This window comes from Gracilinanus agilis, chromosome 4 (genome assembly GCF_016433145.1).
Source record: "Gracilinanus agilis isolate LMUSP501 chromosome 4, AgileGrace, whole genome shotgun sequence".
In the NCBI taxonomy this organism is placed as follows: Eukaryota; Metazoa; Chordata; class Mammalia; order Didelphimorphia; family Didelphidae; genus Gracilinanus; species Gracilinanus agilis.
This window is the reverse complement of record NC_058133.1, coordinates 438,520,267-438,543,963: the sequence shown is the minus strand read 5'-3', so window position 1 is coordinate 438,543,963 and position 23,697 is coordinate 438,520,267. Positions and strand designations below refer to the sequence as shown.

The following is a 23,697-nucleotide window of genomic DNA, read 5'->3' as shown; positions in this document are numbered from 1 at the left end:
CTACCTATATCTAAGATTTATTAGCATGAGGAGGAGAGAAAATATAGGCAATTATATTTAAGTAGATAACCTTTCTCATAATTAGATTCTCTGAGACTCTCAAACAGAAAACTGTTTAAGGCGGCTTCTGTTAGCATTATCCCTTGGCAGGAAACTTATTTTTATCTGTTAAGCAAAGGTAGCTAAATTCATGAAAGAACAGGAATAACTAAGATAGTCAAATACAGGAATTTACATGGCCACCAAGCAATTTGCCCCATTGCTCATCACAAAAACATGAGAAATCTGAGGATCTAGCATCATTAAAGTAAGGAAGTCAAGGGGAATTTTGCAATAACCTACAAAGTACCAATTAACAATTATTTTGATATTGGAAATTTGGGGGTCCTTGAACTAATTTTGAGGTCCCTGATCCATGATTCCTTGCTTGTAATCACATAGGCAGGAAGAGTAATAACGTAGAGAAAAATATAAAGACTGAAGATGGGATTGGTACTTCCTCTTTTCTGGGCTGGGGAGCAGGAGCCAGGATGGGAGGAGCAGGTAAATGGCAGGTCCCTTTAAAATAACTCAACAGGCACGTGGCTTCATTTTTCTAAATGGCTTTCAATAAATCCCTTAAAACCATGATATTTTTAAATCTATCCTTTTATACCCATTTTATTTCTTACACTACACATCTCAAAAAGAAGGTTGAAAAAATGAAAATGCTTCTCTACCCAACATGTTATCAAAGAGAATCACATTGTTCATTAAAACTCTGGAGGAAGTGATTCCAAAAAAGTAAAGATATGAAAAGGCAAAAGGGAATCATCACCAGACCAGTACTGGGTATGATTTATTAAACATCTACTCTGAGCCAGGCCCTGAATTAAGCACTGAAGATACAAAGAAAGACAAAAACCATCCCTGTCCCAAGGAGCTCACATTCTAAAGGGGAAGAAAACAAGCAAGCAGCTGTGTACAAACGAAATATACAAAGGGTAAATTAGAGATATTTCAGGGGAAGTCCCTAGCAGTCAGGGAAACTGGGAAAGGCTGTTTGTAGAAGGTAAGATTTTATCTGAGACTTGAAGGCAGTTAGAATGTGTCAGTAAGGAGGAAGAGAATTCCAGGCCCAGAGAACCTGCAGGGAAAATTCGAGTCAGGAGATAAGTGTCTTGTTCAAGGAACAACAAAGTCAGTGTCACTGGATGAAAGACTATCTGGAAGGAAGTAGGGTAAAAGAAGACTGGAAATGAAAGAAGGCACCAGGTCATGTAGGGCTTTAAAAGGCAAACATAAGAGTTTATATTTGATCATGAAGCTAATATGGAACCACTGGAGATTACTGAACAGGGAAGCTACATGGTCAGACCTGAGCTTTATGAAAAGCAATTTGACAAGTAAGTGGAGAGTGAACTGGTGAGACTTGAGGCAGAGGCCAACTAGCAGGCTACTGGTACAATTCTTCAAGGGGAAATTTAAATATATACATAATGCCTTCCAGATAGAGTAACATTTATAAACTGAACTTATTAACCAAAGAAACTTTTAAAATAAGACATTTATTGGTGATGGAAGCAAGGACTTATAATGGAGGATGAACAATCCTACAAGAATAGTGTCAAGAACACTAAATCCCAGTATGAACTGAGAACAACAAAAAGTTGTCTTCTGGTCTGGGATTTAAAAAAAAAACAACAACAAACAAACACTAAAGGTAAAAAGATCCCAGAAGAGAGAATGGAGGGACAATATAATACAAGTAAGTATGACTTGGGTTATTTATTCTGCCTTCTTTACCTATTTCCAGTCTACCTAGAAGAACAATCCTGTCTGTGATTGCGAGAGGACAAAAGTGGTTAACCAGCAGCTGAAACCAGAAATAAATAAGGAAATGATAAGAGAGCACCCAATTGGCCACAAGTCAACAAGGCCCAAAATATATCCCAGGATGCTCAGAGAACTAGCAGATGGGATTGCTGAGTCATTGTCTGTGGCCTCTGACAGCTCATGCTGAATGGGAGGGGTGCCATCAAGCTCAAAGGAAGGCCAAGATTCCAAATGTTTAAAAATGGAAGAAGGTAGAATCAGCAGACAATAGGTCAAGAAGCTGGAAAATTTCTAATCTAAAGCATATTATAAAAGAAATGATTGTGAGCAGTCATTCAGGAAATTGGAGAGTAAGAGCTGTCATAGAGATAGCTAGGTGGCTCAGTGAGTTCTAGATTCAAATTTGGCTTGAAATACTCCTTAGCTGTATGACCCTGGACAAGTCACCTAATCCCAATTGCATAGGCCTTACCACTTTTCTGCCTTAGAACTGATACTTGGTATCAATTCTGATTCAGAAGGTGAGGGTTAAAAAAAAAAAAAAAGCTCACAGCTTTTTAAAGAACCAGTCATATCAAACTAACCTTTTTTTTTAATCGATAAGGTAAAAAGACTGGTCAATCAGAGGAACTCTAGGGACACATAGTATACTTGTGCAGTCTTTGACAAAATATATGAACCATAGAAATAGAAGAAGATGGATTCAGAACTGGCTGAGGTACTGAAGCCCAAAAGTGGGCATCCACAAATCATATCAACCTAGAATGAGGTCTGGCGCAGAGTGTCCCAGCAGTCCTTCCTTCATCCTGATGTTTAATACTTTTACTAATGACTTGAATGAAAGTACAAATTACATGCTTTTCATAGTTATAGATGATATTAAGTAAAGAAGAAGTAGCATAGCACAGTGAATAGAGAACTAGTTTCAGAAGTCACTTCTATCAGGGCTATAAGCCAGTGGTGTCAAACTCAAATAGAAATGAATTCCAGGTGAGGTATATGGATTTAGAAAACCATAAAATAAGGGCAGCTGTGTGGCTCGGTGGATAGAGAGTCAGACCTGGAGATGGGAGGTCCTGCTTTCAGATCTGGCCTCACATACTTCCTAGCAAGTTGGTTAATCTCAATTGCCTAGTCCCTACCACTCTTCTCCTTTAGAACCCATTTGGATTCTAAGACAGAACGTAAAATTAATGTTTCCCAATGACATTTTAATATGTTAACTTTGGGTTTTACATCTCTGCTCTAGGCAATACTCTAAGACTAACAATTGAAGAGAAAGCCTACTGAGTGATATTAGTATTAGTGACAGAATTTTTCTTCTCAGAGTTCCCTCCACCCAAGAAATCACACATTCCAAAAGTCTCTGTCCCTTTCCTTATGAAGATGAAATAGTTAACATACCAGGTAACAGACATATACACACAAAAATGGACTTGCAGCCAACAGGTACCTGAAAAGGAGGTGGGTCAGACTCCCACAAAATTATACCACCAAAAACCTGAAAAATGATCAAGAAATCCAAAAACTACACTAATTTCTACAATACTTTCTGTAGCTACAGTAATTTCCACCACACTATACAAAAAGCTAGCTGAAAGCCTAATGCCAATAAGGGGGACACCAGCAAAACCAGTACCAGTGAACTGTTTCCCACTCAATCAGAGATGGGGCAGAGATTCATGTAGCCTTCAAGATTCTGCCTTCAGAGGCAGCGAGAGTGAAGACCTCCTCTAAGACCCAAGATAGTCAAAATACCCCAGCCTGGGAATCCTGAAAGCTCTGAGGCATAGCATTGACCAGAATAGCACAACCTGAGATGAATCTAGGAGCTCTGGGTCCCCAAAGTTCCCCAAATAATCTGTTCAAAGGCAAAAGAGATAGCCTTTACAATCTATAGTTCTGAACTTCAAAGGTCCACATGGGCCTAAAAATGAAATAAAAGCTCTGGGAAGAAAATAAATAACTTGGAACACAAATCTTTCCCAAGTAACAAATTTCTAAACAAGAAACAAATTTCTAAACAAGACAAGAACAATAACTCTGTGAGATAGGGGAAATAAATAAATTTATATATATATATATATGCATCAAAATCAAAGGATTGAAAAACTAGAATTCCCACACTGGAAGTACTGGCCAACCCTGTGGCCTCTCCTTCTGATTAGATGGCTCCTCTCTGAACTTTCTCTACTAAGTCCCAGAAATCCATACTTTTGCATGCCCCACCAACTTTTTAGCTTCCTTTTATTTGCCCTTTCCCTATTAGAATGTAAACTCCTTGAGGGCAAGGTTGAGTGTGTCAAGCCCAAAGGCAGCCTCTCCAGTAGACAAGAGATGACAGTGCCTCTTCAGAGGTCTGAAGACCAATTCATCTGAAGTTCCTGAAACTTCCCTACTTTTGCAGCCTTCTCTGGTTTCACCTCCCCCTTTCCTAATGCTTCCATCCCTCCCTCAGGAAAGTATAAGGAATGCAAATTTAAAAAACAAAACAACATAATGCCATCCTTATTGAGACAGAGGTTAGACTAGATGGTTTCGGAGGTTCCATTAGCTTTTGTCATCCAATGTAGCCTCTCTCTCTCAGATTTGTGTGTTTCAGTAGATCTGATAAACACCCACAGCCTTAATCTAAGTCATTAACAAAGATGTTAAACAACACAGAGCAAATTCACTGATCCCTAGGGCATTCCACAAGCAACCTTAAATTAACATTGAATACTTATCTCATGGCCATGATGTACAAGGAATTTATTCAAATATATTAGGACAAGAGCCATTCCCCAATTGATAAATGGTCAAAGAGAGATTTTTTTTTTTAAACCCTTGACTTCTGTGTATTGGCTCCTTGGTGGAAGAGTGGTAAGGGTGGGCAATGGGGGTCAAGTGATTTGCTCAGGGTCACACAGCTGAGAAGTGTCTGAGGCCAAATTTGAACCTAGGACTTCCCGTCTCTAGGACCCGCTCTCAATCCACTGAGCTACCCAACTGCCCTCCCCCTCAAAGAGAGTTTTTAAAAAAAGAACCTAAGCTATCAACATCAGCACTTAATAAAATGTTCCAAATTGCTGTTTAAAAATGCAAATAAAAATAATTTTGGGGTTCTATTTAATATTCATCAAACTGGCAAAGTGACAAAACAAGAAAAAGAAACTGGCAATTACCACTAAAACACTGTAGGTAGAGTTATCAAGTGGATCAGACATTCTGCAAGCAATTTGGAACTTCACCTAAAAACTCACTAACCTATACCTAAGCCTTGCCCTGGGAGTACTACTAGATCTATGCTCCAGAGTGAGCAAAGAAAGAGAAAAAGGACAATATGTACAAAAATATAACAGCTCTTGTTATAGCAAAGAAACTAAGGGCATATTCATCTATTAGAATATTAGAATGCCTAAAGTAAATATAGAAAATAAAGTATTTTAATATAATTATACTATAAGAAATGATGAAAGGAATGATTTAAGAGAAACCTGAGAAGATATGATCAGACACAAAGTAAAGTGAGTTGAACCAAAAGAATAAATTTATTTTTTAAAAAATTCTGAAAGAACTAAGAACTCTGATCAATGAAATGACAAGCCATGATTCCAGAGGACAAATGGACAAGCATGCATCCAATTTCCTGACAGAATAGTGATGGACTCAAAAGTGAAGAGTGAGACATATTTTTGGACATAGTTAATGGGGAAATTCTGTTTTCTTGCCTATGCATATTTGTTACAGTGATTTTGTTTTCATTTTGTTTTGTTTCTTTAAATTTCACAGGTAGGGCAAGTAAGATAGTCGAAAGACCTAATTGTAGGACTGCCAGGACAAAAAAAGAAGAAAAGAAGGTCACTTAAACATTTTAAACTTGAAGAGAACAAAAGAAAGACTAGAAAAATCATAACAGGGTACCTTGGAACATTACATGCTAATTATGTAATTAAATGGAAAAGAAAGCTATATGTAAAAAAGATTTACTGTTTCATATGAAGTCCTTTCTTATTTATTTTTATTTTTTTAAACCCTTACCTTCCATCTTGGAATCAATACTATGTATTGGTTTCAAGGCAGAAGAGTGGTAAGGGTTAGGCAATGGGGGTCAAGTGACTTGCCCGGGGTCACAGAGCTAGGAAGTGCCTTGAGGCCTGATTTAAACTCAGGACCTCCCATCTTTAGGCCTGGCTCTCAATCCACTGAGCCACCCAGCTGCCCTCAAAATCCTCTTTTAAAAATGTACTCTGAGGGTACAGCTAGGTAGCTCAGTGGATTGAGAACCAGGCCTAGAGATGGGAGGCCCTAAGTTGAAATCAGGCCTCAGACACTTCCTAGCTATGTGACCCCCCCAGGCAAATCATTTAACTGCCACTACCCAGCCCAGTGAGAGAGAACCTATATGGCACAGGTGCCAAAGATGGTTCACTCTCTTGTGGGTATGTGCCCACCCTCCCACCCCCCAGGTCATTACTAGAAAGGCAGAGGGACCCAGGAGGGACTGCTCCCCTCCCCCTCCCCACTGTACCTGATAACATTTTTTCTCATGCCCTGCCCCTCTGCCCAACAGCCCAATGGCATAGGGATGAGGTGGCAGGCTCACAGGTGGCAGAGTTGGAGGGGAGCAGAGTGCTTGGGCCACTCCCCTCTTCCTCTCTACAGTTGCTAAAGGCATTCCTCACTTCACTCACCCTTCTGCCCAGTAGCCCAATGGGAGAGCTTTCTCCCTCCCCTGTGTGGGATAAGGGGGGGTGGGGCAGGGCTAGGCACAAGGTCTGGAGGTGAGATGGGGATGAGGCCTGGCATTCCATCTCTAAAAGGTTCACCATCACTACTAACCTAGCCCTTATCACTCTTCTGCCTTGGAACTGTTAAAAGGAAATAAGGAAAGAGCAGGAGCAGGAGCTGCTGAAAAGGCAGAGCCAGGAAGGTTCCAGAATTCTAGGGAAGTGATAGAGCTTCTTCTAGGAGACAGTTGAAGCTGGAGGTTGAGTTTGTCTTATCGCCTTGGGTGAACCTTATGAGTTTGGCAATTCTCCCTCTCCTATGGCTATCCTTCTGATCCAACTACTTGTTCCTGTGTTTATCCTGTTGCTGCTGACCGATAAGATATTCCAACAGAGTTGCTTGAGACACCTAAAGTCATCTGTCAGTGAGAACTTTTGCCCTTGAGTCCTGTTTCTGCTTATCTTTCAACCTTACCACCTCTATTCACCATCTAAGGAGGGAATTTGGTTAGTGAAGTGTATTTATTGTAGGAACTGGGATTTTTAGGTAGAGAGGTAATTGATACTGCAGATACCAACTTTCAGAAGATAACAACTAGATTTGGTGGGGAGGTTTATTTATATTCTTTAGCTAGATCATCCCAATTCTCTTCCCTTCCTTCCCTTACCTTAAATAAACCCTGTTTAATAGCTTTATCTTGTTGGCTTTCCCAAACCCAAGATACTTCTGATACTGGTCCTAAACAAACATTCATTAACGTATTAAACTCCCTATTACCACTTTCCCCCTTACGCCACCAAGTATCTCTTAGATACTTAATTCAGAACCAATACACAGTACTAATTCTAAGACAGAAGGTAAGGGTTAAATGCTTGTTTTCTATTATATTTAAGAATTTAAAAATAAAAACAGTACTAAACCAATGATGACTCTTTAGGCATAACCTTTTAATCAGTTTCAAATATGTCTAACCATGTCTCTCATCTTTTCCTCAAGAAAAATATGACTTTGTCAAAAGCTTTACTAAAATCTAGGTAAACTAGATCTATGCCAATCCCCAGATCTGCTTACTAGTAACCCTATTAAAAAAAAGAAATGAGGTTAGTATTGCATGACCTGTTCTTTTTTTTTTTTTAACAAGTTTTTACTGGCATGACCTGTTTTTTTTTTTTAATTTCCCTATTGCTTTCAAATATACCTATGTTTCCTTCATCCTTTAAAAAATAAACCCAATTCTCCACTACTGTACCAACCCCTCAAGCTATCATTTCAGACAAATTACTCAAAAAAGTCATCCACATTCAATGGCTTTCACTTCCTCTCTTCTCACTCTCTGCAACCTGATCTCTCACCTTATAATTTAACTTAAACAACTTTCTCCAAAATTACTAATTATCTCTTAATTGACTGGATCTGTTAAGAAACCCGGTAGATTCTTTGTGATGACCCTCTCCTTTCACTAACCAGCCCTGTAACAATACATTCTAAAATTTTGCTAGGAAATGAAATTAAGCTCACCATACTATACGGTGTACAGTCCTTTCTCTGACCTGTTTTGAAAACTAGGATGATTTTCCTTCTCCAATTCTTCAGTACCTCTCCTAACAACCACAAACCACTTAAAGATTACTGACAATGGCTCAGCAATCACATTTCATCTAATCATCTACATATGGTAATTCAACTAGGACAGCTAAGGTGTTCACTATCTTCCTTACTTATCTTGGGTTTCAACAGTCAACTGACCATTTTTGCTGCCCTCTCCAGTCAAATAAGCATTCACCTTGGCACAGAAAACAGAAGCAAAATTAAGAGTTCAACTGCTCTGCCTTTTCTCAGCCATCTATTATCATTGTCCTATATACCACAGAGAGCAGTTCTATCCTTTCTCTGAGCCTCTTTTCCCCAATATAACTAAAAGAAAAACACCCATCCTTTTTGTTGTTTTTTTAGTTAGCTCTGCTCACAAAGAGCTTTGGCACCTTTGTCCTTTTGAATTCTTCTTCTATTACCTTCCATTACTTCTATCTTTTAACTTTCAAAAATCAATTTCTTTAGTAAACTCAAGCGAATATCAGTGCATCCCATCTGAACTTTTTTGACAATTCTTTCTTTTCCTCTTTAACTGAGCCATTACTCTGTGCCTTCAGATTGCAATCTTTAAGTATTTCCTTTCCTTCTGTGTTGGCTCCTTTCTGCCCTAGGTAACATAAAAAGTACTATACAAGACTTAAACAATGTCTGCCATCATGAAGCTTATTGTCTAATGAACTAAAATATAGCTCAACACTGAATTAATTCTATTTGGTGGCCAGACTACATGTGGCCAGAAGACATCTCCTGCTAGTAAGTTTCAGACTTCTAAATACTACCGCTGAAATCCCCAAACTGAATTGCCTAGAAGCAATGTGACCAGCTCTAGAAGCCCTGGAGTCCAAGGCTTATATATAATATAAACCTTCTGACCACATGTTTATTTCACCAAATGTGAGTAAGTACTAACTCCATAGTAATATTGTGGCAAACTAGATAACAGCTCAAATCAAGCACTAAAACACCCATTGGACAAAAACTAGGGGGTTTTGGCAGACCCGGACCTTGCTATTTTCTAGAAGAAAAAAAAGGGGGTGGGGGAATAATTTTTTCTTCCTTTAGAAAAATCAGACTCTCTTGATCGTTTTCACACTGAGTGAACTACTGGGGGGAAGAGAATATTCAAAGTGTCTGGGGAAAATCCGAAGATTCAACAATACTTTGACATCACAAAGTCCTATTTTTCCAAAACTTGGCAATGTTATCCGCACCCATTACTTGAATGATTACTTCTATGCAAATGACTATAAAACCCACCCTCAATTTTCCAGAAAATTCCATTCTCAGTTGAATTACTGCCACCTAGATATTCAGATATTCTCAAAGTGTGTCTAAAATTAAACTCACCAACATTTAGTATTTGTTTACTAAAGTAAATGAATGTTTTTTATTCAGATTGTGTTCTTTCCTGTCCCTCCTCCATGGACTTCTTTTTCCATCTGCTTAAAAATCTACTCCCAATTTCCAAGAGCATGACCTTCAACCCTGACTGGCACCGCCTTTCTTCAAATGTCTCATAGAAGTTTACCAGAATTTTAACCAGTTTTTGTGTATTTCGTTCCCTCCTACCAAGGAATTCAACATTTGTTAAATGCCTACCTCGAGGGCACAAACATCGATAGCCCCTCGCCCCTCCCCCCCCCCCAGAGTTGCTGCCCTGTATATGGTCAGGATGCACGGTTATTATTAGAAAATAAGGAGCAACTAAATGGACCAGTGGATATAGAGCAATGGGCCTGAAGTAAGGAAGACCCGAGTTCAAATCCGACCTCAGACATTTCTTAGCACAGACTCCGGGTAAATCACTTAACCCTGTTTTTCTGTAATATGACCTGGAGAAAGAAATGGCAAACGACTCCAGGATTTCTGCCAAGAAAACCCCAAATAGGTTCACGCCTCAACAACAAATTACTTTTTTTTAAAGGGTTAATTAGTAAAGGGAGTATGGAAGAACTCGGGGCAAAAAAATTTAGTTTAATTTCTGGTGGGTAGCAGGGGTGACAGCTTGAGAGGCGTGACCTTTGAACCCCGCGGCCGCGCGCTCTCGCGGAAAGCGGAGGGTCGGCTTGCAGCCTGGGCCCCTTTCACCTCTCTCTAAAGACACAGCCGTGGAAAAGATCATGCCCTCAACAGTCCCGCATCCCTCCCCAGCCCACTCCCACAATGACGCAGCGCTCGGCTCGGTCTCGATGATTTTCCCCCCAACCCCCGCCCCCCACGGGAATCGCCGCTCCCAGTCCCCAGGCTAAAGTCACCTCAACAACAAGGCAGCCATCTTGAGGATCCCAGCCGGGCGGAAGTGACGCAGACGCGGTGGAGCGCTCACGCGCCCGTTGCCCGGTCACGTGAAGATCCGGTTGACCTCCAAGGGTTCTTGTGACCTCTGCAGCTTTCTCCTTCGGTTGTCATCTAGGGTCGCTCACTTGGCCCTCCCCCTGGCCCTAGAAATGGTCCGGAGGTCTAGTTGGCGCTGCTACCTCATCAACAAGCGGCTATGGACTTTTCTTTCTTCTCGAGTTTTGCACTGTGTGACTAGCCTTAAGAATTTTGAGATCTTAAAGGCAGGGTGGTCCAACCTGTTTCTTTTATAAATGAGGAAACTGAGGCCCGCAGAGAAGTTCGGTGGCCCAATGGATATAGAGTTGGACCAGGAGTCACGAACAGCTGAGTTCCAATTCTGTCTCAGATATTAGAAAGTCAGGGAACCAGTCTGCCTCACTTCTTATCTATAAAATGGGGATAATAGCAGCATCTCCTCTCCATCCCCAACTTCTCTTGAGGATCAAATGAAATGACTGAAATGACATTTTTAAAGTGCTGGTTAGATGACTTACTTAAGGTCATACAGATAGCAGATGATAGAACCCAGATTCAAACCTAGGGAGATCCTTGGACTGCAATCTTAATACTTTTTAAATCCCTTAACCTTCTGTCTTAGAATCTATACTGATTACTGATTTCAAGGCAGAAGATCTTTAAAGGCTTGGCAATGGAGATTGATTTACCCAGGGTCACACAGCTGGGAAGTATCTGCGGTCAGATTTGAACCCAGGACCTCCCATTTCCAGGCCTGGCTCTCTATCCACTGAGCCACCTAGCTGCCCCTCAATACTTTGTACACAATACCATAATGCCACCTCTTTTGTACAGGTTTTATAGGAAAATGCCTTCAGGTTTCTTTTCTTTTCCTCTTCCCTATTCCAGACTATTCCATTCTTTCTGTCACACTCATGTATCAACAGTAAAAAACTCCTAATTTCTACATAGCACTGTATGAACTCACTTCACTCAGACCCTCTTCCTCTACCTGCACAACTATTTCTCATACAGGGCAGCTAGGTGGCCCAGTGGATAGAACTAGGGGCCTGAAGTCAGGAAGACTCATCTTGAACTCCTTTCTGGCCTCAGGCATTGCCTACCTGTGTGACCCTGGGCAAGTCACTTAACCCTTTTTGGCCTTAGTTTCTCCATCTATAAGATGAGCTGGAGAAGGAAATGACAAACCATTCTAGTATCTCTGCCAAGAAAACCCCAAATGGGGTCACAAAGAGTCAGACACAACTGAACAATTTTTTTTTTTTTAGTTTAATTAGTAAAGGGGAATAGGCAGTAAAAATGCCCAGAGGCAGGAGATGGAGGGTCTTATTCCAGGAACAATGAGAAAGCCAACGTTACTTGCCTGGAGAATATATATAGGGTGTAAGAATACCCAAAAAGGGACAGAAGGAGAGAGGCTAAGTTATGAAGGGCTTTGAATGCCATACCAAAGATTTTGTATTTGAGCCTGGACGTGATAGGGGGCCACTAGAATTTAGTAAAGGGGAGGGTGATCTGGTCAGATTTATGATTTAGGAAAATCATTTTGGTTATTGAATGGAAAATAGAGTGGAGGGAGAGAGACTTGAGGCAAGCAGATCCACCAGTAGGCTATTGCAATTGTTCAGGCATTGAGGGCCTACACCAGTGTGATAGCCATGTCAGAGTAGAAAAGGAGAAATATTGGAAAGATCCTGAAAAGGTAAAATTGACAGGCCTGGCCAGCAGATTGGATGTGGGGGCATCAGAGATAGTGAGGAGTCAAAGATGGTATCTACATCTATATCATCTGAGGAGTAACAAACCTAGATCTTTCTGTATGTAGATATAGGGACTAAACCCTATGTTAAAACTTAACCTAACATCTCACACACAGTATTTGTGGAAAGAGTGTTGAGCTTAGGAACAGGAAGATCTCAAATTGACTCAAATGCTAAATTCCAATAACTCTGGGAAAGTCACTTACCTTTTTTTAGCCTCAATTTCTTCTCTTTAAAATGGTAATATAAGAAGCATCTTGGTGTGGTAGCTATAGTTCTAGCCTTGTATCCACCTAGATTCAAGTCCTCCTTCTGACATATACTAACTGGCTAGATGATCCCAGCAAATCATTTAACTTCCCAGTGTTCTAGGAAATGGTCTAAGATTATAAATTGCTGAGAAAGTGCCAGCTTGCTTTGAGAGATGAAATTTTCCTTACCAGAAGTTCTTTTCACCAATGAAAACCTTATCCCTATTCTTAAGATAAGGATAATAATAATAATTTCACAGAACTGTGAGGGTCAAATGAGATTATATGTATATGCATATTATATATATATAATATGTGTATATATTGTATATATGTATGATAGCTATCTTTCAGTGTATACATGTGTGCGTGCATATGTATATACATATATTATTTTACAAACTTTTGTGTATTTCCCACGCTTAGCATAGAACTTTGCACATAGTGTTTTATGGATTTTTTTCATCATATTTATTATTATTATTTTTATAGCACATCACTTCTATAGCATGTTCTTCCATACAAGAACATCATGGTAGAGGCAAGTATCCTACTCACCTCTAATTAATTCCCATCTGCAGTCATTTGTAGATGAGGAAAAGCTAGGAAGATAGCTAACATACTGGATAACAATCAGTATTCACACACACACAAAAAGATCCCATCAAGCTAGAGCATTGGGCCAGATATAATAAGATAAATTCAATAGGGACAAATGTAACTAGAGAACATGCCCGGGAAGATGCAAGACACTAATTTCCGTATTCCTCGAGACCATGCATCTTGCCTTCATCTTCACCTTCAGCCATTTTGCCCACCCTCTACCAGTACAGGTCAACATCTTCTTTTAGAGAGTTCCTTGGAGCATTGAGAGCTTATCAGACTTGCTCAGGGTCTCCTAGGCAGGCTGTTTCAGAGATGAGACTTGAACTCAAGTCGTTCTACTTTCGAGGCCAGTTCTCTATGCATGACACATCATTGGTATATCTAAATGTATGTATATAAATGCACATGTCATGGGGAACCTTTGTGTGGGGCACAGGTCCATCTCGGGCTCTAAGAAAGCCAGTTACTGATTAAGTCTGAGACAGAGTTCTGAGACAGCAGTTCTTACTTGCATACGACAAGCTGTAGAACACCGAAGCCAACAGAGAGAACACAGTCTGCTTTAGAGATTTGTACATGAAGAAATGGAGAACTTTTAGGGTAATAACTAGGGAAATACGCATACCAGAACTGTTCTGGGATTCTGAGGCAAATGTAATCTACCTGATCTTTGATAGAAGATGAGAATTTAGTTTCTAAGTGGGATCCTTCCAAGAGAACCAGTCGTTAATCCAAAAAAAGTGGGAAAAAAGATTTGGGAAAAGAGAAGTGGTGAGAGGTAAAAGAACAGATTTCAGAACAGTGTGAAAAAAGAGATGTTCTGCTCTGTCACTTGTTGTCAGGCAGTGTATTACGACCAATGGGCTGCTGGAGTACTCTCTACTGCCCACCAGCTGCTGAGAAGAATAAGAAGGAATAGAGAGAATGACTTGTGCTTGCATTTATGGTTTGCTGATGAGAATAAGGAGTAAGAGAATATATTCTATCTTCTATTGATTTTCTGCTGAGAAGAAAAATAAAAAGGAGGAAGAGGAAGAGAAGAAAAAGGGGAGGAGAAAGAGGAAGAGGAGAAGGAGGAGAGGGAGAAACTTCAGCTAAAGATATCAGCCAAGTCTGAAGCTGAAAGTGACAGATTCTCTGATTACTATCTAGGACCAACCCCCGGGGGGATAAGAGAATACACACTATTCTCTATTCTGATTTTCTGCTGTGAAGAGGCTAAATAGAGGGAAGCTTGGAAACAGATCATCAGAGAAGCAGCCCATTGGACTGACTAATCTAAAATATCATGCCCAGGGAAGGGTTGCTTAAGCACAATGTAGATCAGCTCTACTTACCAAAAGAAGCATCTATTATCACAGAATCTATGTTCATCAAAGAACTTTTATTGAACTTTGTATTATCCCCCTGAGATAGGAGAAACAAGAGAAGGTAAAGAAATAAGCATTATCAGATGCCTACTACCTGCCAAGCGCTGTGCTAAGTGCTTTATGAAGGAACATTGTCTCATCTGCTTTGATAAAAACAGGATGCTGAAGTCCATAGTTCAAAGTTGTGCATTATCCTGGCTATTTGTAGGTAATACGACTGCAGGACTTGCATGTGTGTTAACTCTCCCCATGAACACTGTGTGCATGAGTGGGAGAGTGTGATTGACATTAAGGAGTAGAATGTTATGAAAATACTACAAGTAGCCAGATGAAATAATGCATACCTATAATCTCAGCTACTGTGGGAGTCTGAACTCATTAGCACTGAAGTTGATCAGATGTCCTCACTAAGTCTGTCACCAATACAGTGAGCCCCTGGAAATGGGGTGGGGAGTACCAGAATGCCTAAGGAAGGTCAAAATTGTCCAGACTGGAAATAGAGCAGGCCAAAGCTTTTATACTAAAGCACTGGGATCACACTCATCAGTGTGTCTTCCAACCTGAGGAAAATAGGGAGTAAAAATAGGTGAAAAAGTAGATAGAGTACCAGGCCTGGAGTCAGGAAAACTCATCTTCCTGAAATCAAATCTGATTTTTTTTTATACTACTGTGTGACCCTGGGCAAGTCACTTAACCCTGTTTGCCTCTGTTTCCTCATTTATAAAATGAGCTGAAGAAGGAAATGACAAACCTCTCTGGCATCTTTGCCAAGAAAACCCTGAATGGGGTCATGAGAGTTGGACATTACTGAAACAACTAAACAACAAATCCTAAAAATATAATTTAAAAAATCACTTGAATTTCATGTTTAATTTGTTGAATGAGAAAGACACCAATGGAAGCTCATGAGCTAAAGTGTTAGTGGGAATAGTTACCTATGAGAGTTACCCTTAACATTCTGAGAATTTGAATAGTAGCCTCAAAGCAGAGTCTCTACAAGTAGGGTAATTTGACTAGCCCTGTCCAAGGGACAGAGAGAGCCTAGAGATAGTTGGGGTCTGTGTTATACCTGAGCTACAGGGATGTGTGAGTGTGGGGATAGATAGATAAAGAGGGAGGAAGAGATAGATAGGTAGGTAGGTGGATGGATGGAGAAAGAGAGAGAGAGAGAAAGACAGAGACAGAGAGAGGGAGGGAGAAAGAGATAGGTAGGTAGGTGGATGGATGGATAGATAGGTAGGCAGGTGGGAAGGGAGAGAGTGAGAGATAGACATGTACACACATACATATAGCTACATAAGATAGCTATGTCTTCTAAGAGTTAATTGTATTATCTTGTTTATATTTGAAAAAAATGACACTTATAGTTGCAAAAATCCTAGATAACAAATATATCCTTGCATACATCATGGATTAGGTCACAGTCACAGACCAGAGTTTACAGGAAGAGTTGAAGCAGTCATAAGCTAGCTTAATGAAAAGACTTCCCAAAGCAAGGAGAGGGGAATTCCATCTACAGCAGCAACCTGAATTAGGATGGGTTAGCATAGTCACTATGAATGGGAATGAGAGGGTTCCAAGAGCCTTCATTCTGAGTCTTTTCCCCTCAAATTTCTTCAAAGCCCTCAGGTGTTTCTTGCCTCAACCTCTACCCCAATCAGGACTCCTAAGATTCTGTAGGCATCCCCGACTCTTCCCTGACTGTGTTTCTCTTTTGTCTGGAGTCGTTACCCTGTCTGGGAAAGTTTTCACACTTTTATATCTTAGCATGCCCATCTGTCACTGCATCCACTCCCAACCCTGGAAGGAGGACAAGGATGTGATAAGGGGAAGAAAGAGAAATAGGAAAGGTGGGAAGGGAATAGGATAGCTCCTAGTCTGGCACTATAGAAGCCCTGCCTTAGCTGGAAAAGGGATGAAAAAAAAAAAAAAAGAGACTTAAGAAGTCAGTACCCCCAAGGTCATGGCCAACAAGAATTTAAATGAAGGAAAGAGGCAGTATATCATCAATATAATGTTAAAAAATCAACTTGGAGCTAGGGGGACAGAATAAAGTAACCCTTAAAAGAGCTAGCCATCACCAGTGCTCTGTATGGATGCAAAAATCCCCAAGAAGTTGACAAGGACATCTTCTTAAGAGATCTTTACATAAGAATGTCCCCACCCTAACCCTTCCGACAAACAAACAAACAAACACACACACACACACACACACACACACACACACACACACACGCACGCACGCGCGCGCGCGCGCGCGCGCGCGCACACACACACACATATACCCCAGGTAGTAGGAAACTAGATGGAAGTTGAGGACAACAGAGAGGAGCTCCTCCAAAAGGCTCCTGGGACCTGGGTTTTATTGTCCCTCCTCATCTGAGAGTTGTAGGTCTCTATCCTTGTCCCTTACTGTTGCTTCTACTTCACCACCACCACCACCCCCTTAACATTCCAGATAGGGAGAGGGGAGGCCATTTCACACAAAGCAGTCTGTGTAGGGAAGTATGCACCCTCCCTCCCAACCCAGGACACACAATGCTCCTTCTCCACCCAAAGCTCTGCCCCCCCTCCTCTTTTCCCTCCCCACCACCCTCCAATTGCACATGCCATACTGCAATTGGTCACTGACTCAGACCAGCCCCCCCACCCAGGCTGGATCCCCAGGGGATTTTAAGCGGGTTCCAGGAGACCCTGCTCAGTTTCTTGTTCTTCCCAGGACTTTCCCAGGCCCTCAGGCGTCCTGGCCCCAACCCCAACCCCAGGCCCAGCCATGGCTCCTGGGGATTCCCCAGCCATCCCCATTCCTGTCCTGACTCTGCTGCTCTTCTCCTTTCTGGGTAAGTGGAGATGCTACCACCCCATTCCCCCCCACCCACATACACACATTCAAAGGCCCATTCAAACACACTCTCATATGGGGACCCTCAGTTATCTCCCACCCTCCCTCCCTGATATCCTGGTACCCTTGTTTCCCTGTTCCTCACACCACCCCTATGTCCAAGAGCAGGAGAAGAAGAACATGGTATAAGGAGAAGGGTGGAGTGGGGAGGGACAGACATGCTCTAGAGGGAGAGAGTAGGTGTATATGGATGTTTGTAGAGAGCTCACTGGGCTGTGCCGAAACCCAGATGGAAAAAGATGCTGTTCTCAGGCTCTAGCTGGGAGCCTGCCAAGCCAGATGTCAGGAAGGGTGCGGGAGGGAGCAAGATCAGGATACCTGAGTTCCAGACCCTGTTCAGCATGCTGACAAATACCCTGTTTTAGCTGGCCTCTTGAGAAAAGGTCAGGGACGATCTGGGGGAGGGATCTTAGAACTGATTGTCAAGGTTCTTGGGAGGAACAACTCCTATCTTTGCCTGAGTGTGTTGGGAGGGCTAGGTGGGAGGGATATGGGTGCTAGACTGTTCTTATATAGCTGTCTTCCTTTCTGTGCATTCTGACATCCTTCTCTTCCTCTCCCAAACTTGGCATATCATGCAGTGGGTGGGTAAGGAAGGGAAGGACTATCTGCAGGATTCTTGGAGACCTAGAGCCTGGAGGAGGGGGTTGGGAAATGGAGAGAAATAAATAAAGGGGAGGGACAAGTCAGAACCTCAGATCTTCTGAGGAACCTGAAGTCTCGAACTCAAGCTGCCCTGGGTGAGCTATACTAAGCCTGACATCCTGAGACATGGTGGAGAAAAAGCTGAGGGTGGAGTGGAGAGTAGCAGAGATGGGGATACTGAGGAGATAATGACCAGAACAACTTGTTTATGTGGAGCTCCGAGATATACCAAGGTCTTTGCTCACAACAACCCTCTTGTTGAGCAACAGAGTGCAGCACCTACTCTGCTTACTGGGCAGCAAAGCAGAGGGACAAGGGTCACCCTGGTGAAGGTGAGATGGAAGTTAGACTTGAGGAAGAACTTCCCAGTTGTGGGAAATTCTGCCAAAGACTGGAGGACTTAGGTATGGGGGTGGGAGGGGAAACAGAGCAAGCCAAGCGCCCCCATTGTGGCCAGACAATAGAGCACTGTCTGCTTGGTTAATCCCTCACTCCACCTCCACCCCAGCCATCAGTCAGCACCGGGAACAAAGGGGCCTTCAGCCACCATCACCCCCTAGGGTGCTGCCCACACACAGTGTTCCTGTCAGCACTTCCCTTGTGCCAGCCCTGCATGGGGCACAGGGTCAGAGTGGGATTTAAGGGACTTGGAAAGCAAAAGCATAGTACCTAAAAGAGACTACAAGTCAGAACACCTAGATTTGGTTTTCTGCTTCAGTACCTACCAAGACAGACAGAAAAGAAGGTGCTGGTTTCTCAGGAGGGTTCTATGTTGAGCAGAGGCCATGTCTGTAGCTTTATCCTGATTAAACTTCCCTTGGGCTAAAAGTTCTGCTCAGCTGGGTGGTGGGCTAAGAGAACTGGATGGTCCCATTTCATCTTTTTCACTCAAGGCTCCAAGACTGGCAAGGTTGGTTCCTCTTGGTCTTCCCATCCTGGGACCCTGGCTAACCAGCATCTCTAAAGCTAATTCTTTGGAGGGAATTGGATCTTGATTCAAGGTCCCCAACCCTAGGATATCACTCCCCTCCCCCAAGATCCAAGACCAAAAATACTGTCCTACTAGAAAAGATGGTGGGGGGAGTACTCCTACTATTCCCTCCATTCAGTGCAAAGCACTAAGGTAGATGTCTACAAAACCCATGTCTAAGGAACATGGTTCTGACTTTCATAAAGAATAAGTTCCCATGTTGTGATCATTTCTTTAGCTTTTTTCTCTTGTTTAATAAGGCTCAATAAAAATGGAATGAAGAGGGGAAGAGGCACAAATAACTCCATACAGAAAGAAGGAAGAGCAGTCATAATTCACCCTTTACCTCTTGTGAAAGGCTTTAAGATGATTCACTCGTATATATCCACAGTATATAAAGAAAAGGTTAGACAGATGCATAGCTGACGTAGATCTATCCAGTTGAGATCTGAAATTTAAGACTTTAGGAACAGATAATTTCTATTTCCACCATTCCCATTTCGTCAGGCCTGACTCTTTCCATCCTTACGTGGCCTCTAGGTCATTGATTTCCCATGTCTCACATTAATTATCTCATGTCTTGACCTTATACTTGGTATAATTTCCTGCCAGCTCTGACCTGGGTGGGGTTCATGTGTTTTCAGTGTTGTCTCCGGTCCAGGCTATTGTGGTTTACACGGACAGGGAAGTCCATGGTGAAGTAGGCTCCAAGGTGACGCTGCACTGTTCCTTCTGGTCCAGCGAGTGGATCTCAGATGACATCTCCTTCACCTGGCGCTATCAACCTGAGGGAGGCCGGGATGCCATCTCGGTGAGGATTTATGTACAACCCAGCAGTTAAAAATGGAATAATGGGGGGGGGGGCTTATAGGATAGTTAAAGTGCTCAGAGGAGAGGGAATCCAAGAGTAAAGAGGAATTTGGGTTAAGGTTAAAGTAGGTAAGGGCCCTTCCCCTAATTTTAGTGGAATAGAGATATTATATGAATTGGTGGCAGATGACAGTCCATCCCCTGGATGCCATTGTGGCCAAGTGCCCACATTCCTGGCATCATTCTCTATTCCCACTCTCCTTCCATTCTACTCTGTCCTAGCACTGTCATTGGTGAGAAGAAACAATCATGACAGTACCCTGCCCACCCCCATTTGCCCTCTCAGGCATCAGAACCTTAGACCCACTTCTATCTGAATTCCATATCATAGATTTTCCACTATGCCAAAGGCCAGCCCTACATCGATGAAGTGGGTGCCTTCAAGGAGAGGATCCAGTGGGTTGGGGACCCTCGGTGGAAGGATGGCTCTATTGTCATTCACAATCTAGACTACAGTGACAATGGCACTTTTACCTGTGATGTAAAAAACCCACCTGACATTGTTGGCAAGACCTCACAGGTCACACTTTACGTCTTTGACAAAGGTATGTGGGGTGAGGATGGGGAGGGAAAGGAAAAACAGAGAGAAGGATGGGGTTCAATTAAACAAATGAACTTTTGTTAAACTACTTTATACAAGTCAAATAGTGGAGATAAAACAGCAAAAGCCAAAAACACAATCCCTGTCCTCAAGAAGCTTGTGTTCTACTAGGGGCATATAACATATACAAATAAGCATAATACAAGTGAGTAAGTGAGAGGAATACTAATGAAAGAGAAAGATGTCAAAGAAGGCTTCAGAGAGGAGTTGGCTCTTAGATTGAACCTGGAAAGAACCCTAGGAGATAAGAGGTAGTGTGAGGAAGCAGTGCCTGCCAGGATCCACGAGGAGGCATCTGGGTATCTAGGCAGGGCAGATGCTTTGTCCCAATTGATGAAGGCAGAAGATAAAAAAGCATTACATTCAGGAACACCTTGTGGTCCAGGTTGGCTAGAGCATAGTTTCTCTGAGAAAGCCCTCAGATTGTGGAGAGCTTTAACAGCCAGGCTGAGCAGTTTTTATTTTGTGCTGTAGGTAATAGGGAGCCATTGTTGGTTTCTGAACAAGGGAGTAAGTGATAAGTGAACTAGAAAAGCATTTTTGGCAGCTAAGTGGAGAGAAGAAAGACTGGAAACTGGGAAATCAACTAGGACGATGGTCCAGAAGACAGGAGGGAGGGGGGAGGAGATGAGTGAAACCTCCTCTAGGCCTGAGAGAAGAAGAACCCCAGAGATCCAGGAAAAGAAAAAACCAAAGCACCTTTGACTGGGATGTAAAAAACCCACCTGATAGTTGTGCAAAGCCACAATAGAAACTGCCCTGCTTTGTCTGTACCACAAGTGGAAGGCTCCGAGGCTTTTTACACTGAAAAACAAAGTTTAACATGACCCAACCTCAAAAGTAGGGGAAATGTGGCATCTCTCTCGTTTACCTACGGAGGGGACTCCCCCCCCCCTCCCCGCCCCAGGAAGTAAGGGGCAACAGGCAGAAGCTTCCAGCCCCTCCCAACCTTTCTCCTCACTTCCCTCTGTACTCAGTGCCCACTAGGTACGGGGTGGTGCTGGGTGCTGTGATCGGGGGTATCCTGGGGCTGGTGCTGCTGCTGCTGCTTCTCTTCTATTTGATTCGATACTGTTGGCTCAGGAGGCAAGCTGCCCTGCAGAGAAGACTCAGGTAAGGACGGGTGGGAAGACTGCAGGTCAGTCTGGGAAGGCCACCGTGGCGGGATGGGACGTGGGGCACCGGGAAGGCTGAAAGGAAGCCGAGAAAGGAAAACTCAGCAGCTCTCGGGCCCCAGGCTCAAGTTGAGGACCTGCCCTACAGCAGTCACAGCCCTCCCGCTTTCCTTACAGTGCCATGGAGAAAGGAAAGCTGCACAAATCTAGCAAGGATTCGTCTAAACGAGGCCGACAGGTCAGAGGGGCCTCCAATGATCCAGGGGAAGAGGGGCTATCAGGGAGGGGGAAATGGACAAAGGGGCCCCGGGGAGAGAAAGAAGACGGGGAGGAGGTGTGAGAAGCTCCCGTGATCAAATGAAAGGAATGGGGCAGGAGTGGGGGTGGGGAGGATTGATTTCTGTTCCATATACCCCGCCACAGACGCCTGTTCTGTATGCCATGCTGGATCACAGCCGGAGCACCAAAGCGGCTAGTGAAAAGAAGTCCAAGGGGCTCGGGGAGTCTCGCAAAGACAAGAAATAGCGGTTAGCCGGCCGGGCAGGGGGCCGGGGGCCTGGGGCAGAGCCCTCCAAAGGCTCCCAAGTCGTGGTCATTGAGATGGAGCTCCGCGGGGATGAGCCGGGCGCTGAGCTCCGGCCTGCCGTCAAGTCCCCAAGTAGAACCAGCCTCAAGAACGCCCTCAAGACCATGATGGGCCTGGACTCAGACAAGTGACCACCCCCTCAGGCCCTGCCAAAACATGGGGGCCTCGGCTCCCCCCACCTCTGCCCAGTGCTCCCCTAGCTCCACCCCGTCTCTTCCTCCCCCACCCCCTCCTCCCACTCCAAGGTGTAAGTTTCATTCCAAGCCTTAGTCCCCAAGTACCTCACCCCACCCCTCCACCTCTGGCTCTCAGGGAGTCCAGCAGTGCCTGACCCATCCCGCTACCTACAACCCTAATAGTGGCTGTGTGTTTGGTGCTGACCCTCCGGGCACTGGGAAGAGAGGGGCCCCCCATTCCCGCTCAGCCTGCCCCTCTCCTCCCTTCTCTGAGACACAGCGCCCAGTTTCCTTCTTTAGTCCCCCATCTCCTATCCCAGCTAACACCCTAGATCAAGCTTTCCTAGGGGGTTGATTTAGGGTTTTTTTTTTTAAATAATTTTTTATCTGTATCCAGCCTACCCTTCTGATCTCTTGTAGTACCCCATCTTCCCCCCTCCCCCATGACTGAGAACAAATGACGTCATGAGGCTTCTGATGTTCAGTGTTGTACCCTCCCCACTCTATCCTCGGACCACTCCGGGATAGCTGGGCCAGCCAATGGGCTGGCCCAAGCAGGGTCCTCTGTTCCCAGGGTAGATGCCCCTTCCTCTTTTCCTTGGAGCAAGGATCTGGGGCTGGACTTCTATAAGGAGAAGGCACTAGGGGAAGTGGGGTAGTGGGGCTGGGGGCAGGAAGGGTGTGGGAGCCAAGCCGTGGCCTTGGGGAATGACTTTTAAAAAACTAAATCCAGAAGCAAAAATAGAAAGAGAAAAGAACGGAGAGATAGGATGCAATCCCAGCCACAGGGAAATGAATGCCTAGAGTTTTTCTACATTCTGTATATTTCCCCTAAGACTCCCCAAATGTGTTAAATGTTTAATAAACACTGACATTTCCAGAAGTTGTAGGGTCTGCCTCTTATTCCCTTACCCCACTGGCAACAGGGGGGTCCTCTCTACTCCCAGTCCCCTCATCTCCTACCCCCAAGCTCAAGAGATAGAGGAGCATGGAAACCTTCTCTCCTGCCCCTAAGCCCTGACCTCCCAACAGCTCCTCACCCTGTTAAAGTTCCTTACTGGGTTTCAGGTATCCCCTTCATAATTCACATAGCCATTACACCAATACAACAACAAGCTGCCAGTAAAGACTCTAGTGTAAGGCATACTGTCTCTTTAAGGTCATTTTTGATATGGAACAGTTTAATGATGAAAAGGCCAAAAAAAGTCAGGGTATATCCTACACATGCAAAGCACTAGGCAGCGTGCAGTGGCTAGCATCAGACAAGAGTGGGCTTTCTGTCCCATATGAGCGAATCAAATTATTGGCTTCTTATTCCAGACAATTTATAATTCCATTTTACACAACAGCAAACTCTTAAACGTCATCAGTGCCCACTCCCACCCATAATTAATCTTTTTTAAAACTATTA

The 23,697-nt window shown here is 43.3% G+C and overlaps 2 protein-coding genes across 2 annotated transcripts in view; one reads left to right on the top strand and one right to left on the bottom strand.

Annotated features, from left to right (window-relative positions):
- The window catches only part of SDHC (succinate dehydrogenase complex subunit C), a 38,819-nt gene extending 28,416 nt beyond the window's left edge, over window positions 1-10,403 (bottom strand). The window contains exon 1 of the mRNA XM_044671985.1: window positions 10,374-10,403. Coding sequence (XP_044527920.1) covers window positions 10,374-10,393 — 20 coding nt within the window. The 5' untranslated portion in view covers window positions 10,394-10,403. The remainder of the gene's footprint in view (window positions 1-10,373) is intronic.
- Window positions 10,404-17,110: 6,707 nt separating this feature from the next.
- On the top strand, window positions 17,111-23,169 carry MPZ (myelin protein zero). Its single transcript, XM_044675840.1, is given in 6 exon segments — window positions 17,111-17,261; window positions 19,583-19,749; window positions 20,140-20,353; window positions 21,387-21,522; window positions 21,702-21,762; window positions 21,948-23,169. Coding segments are annotated over 6 exon segments (939 nt in total). The 5' UTR covers window positions 17,111-17,194; the 3' UTR covers window positions 22,242-23,169.
- The last annotated feature ends 528 nt before the right edge of the window (window positions 23,170-23,697 follow it).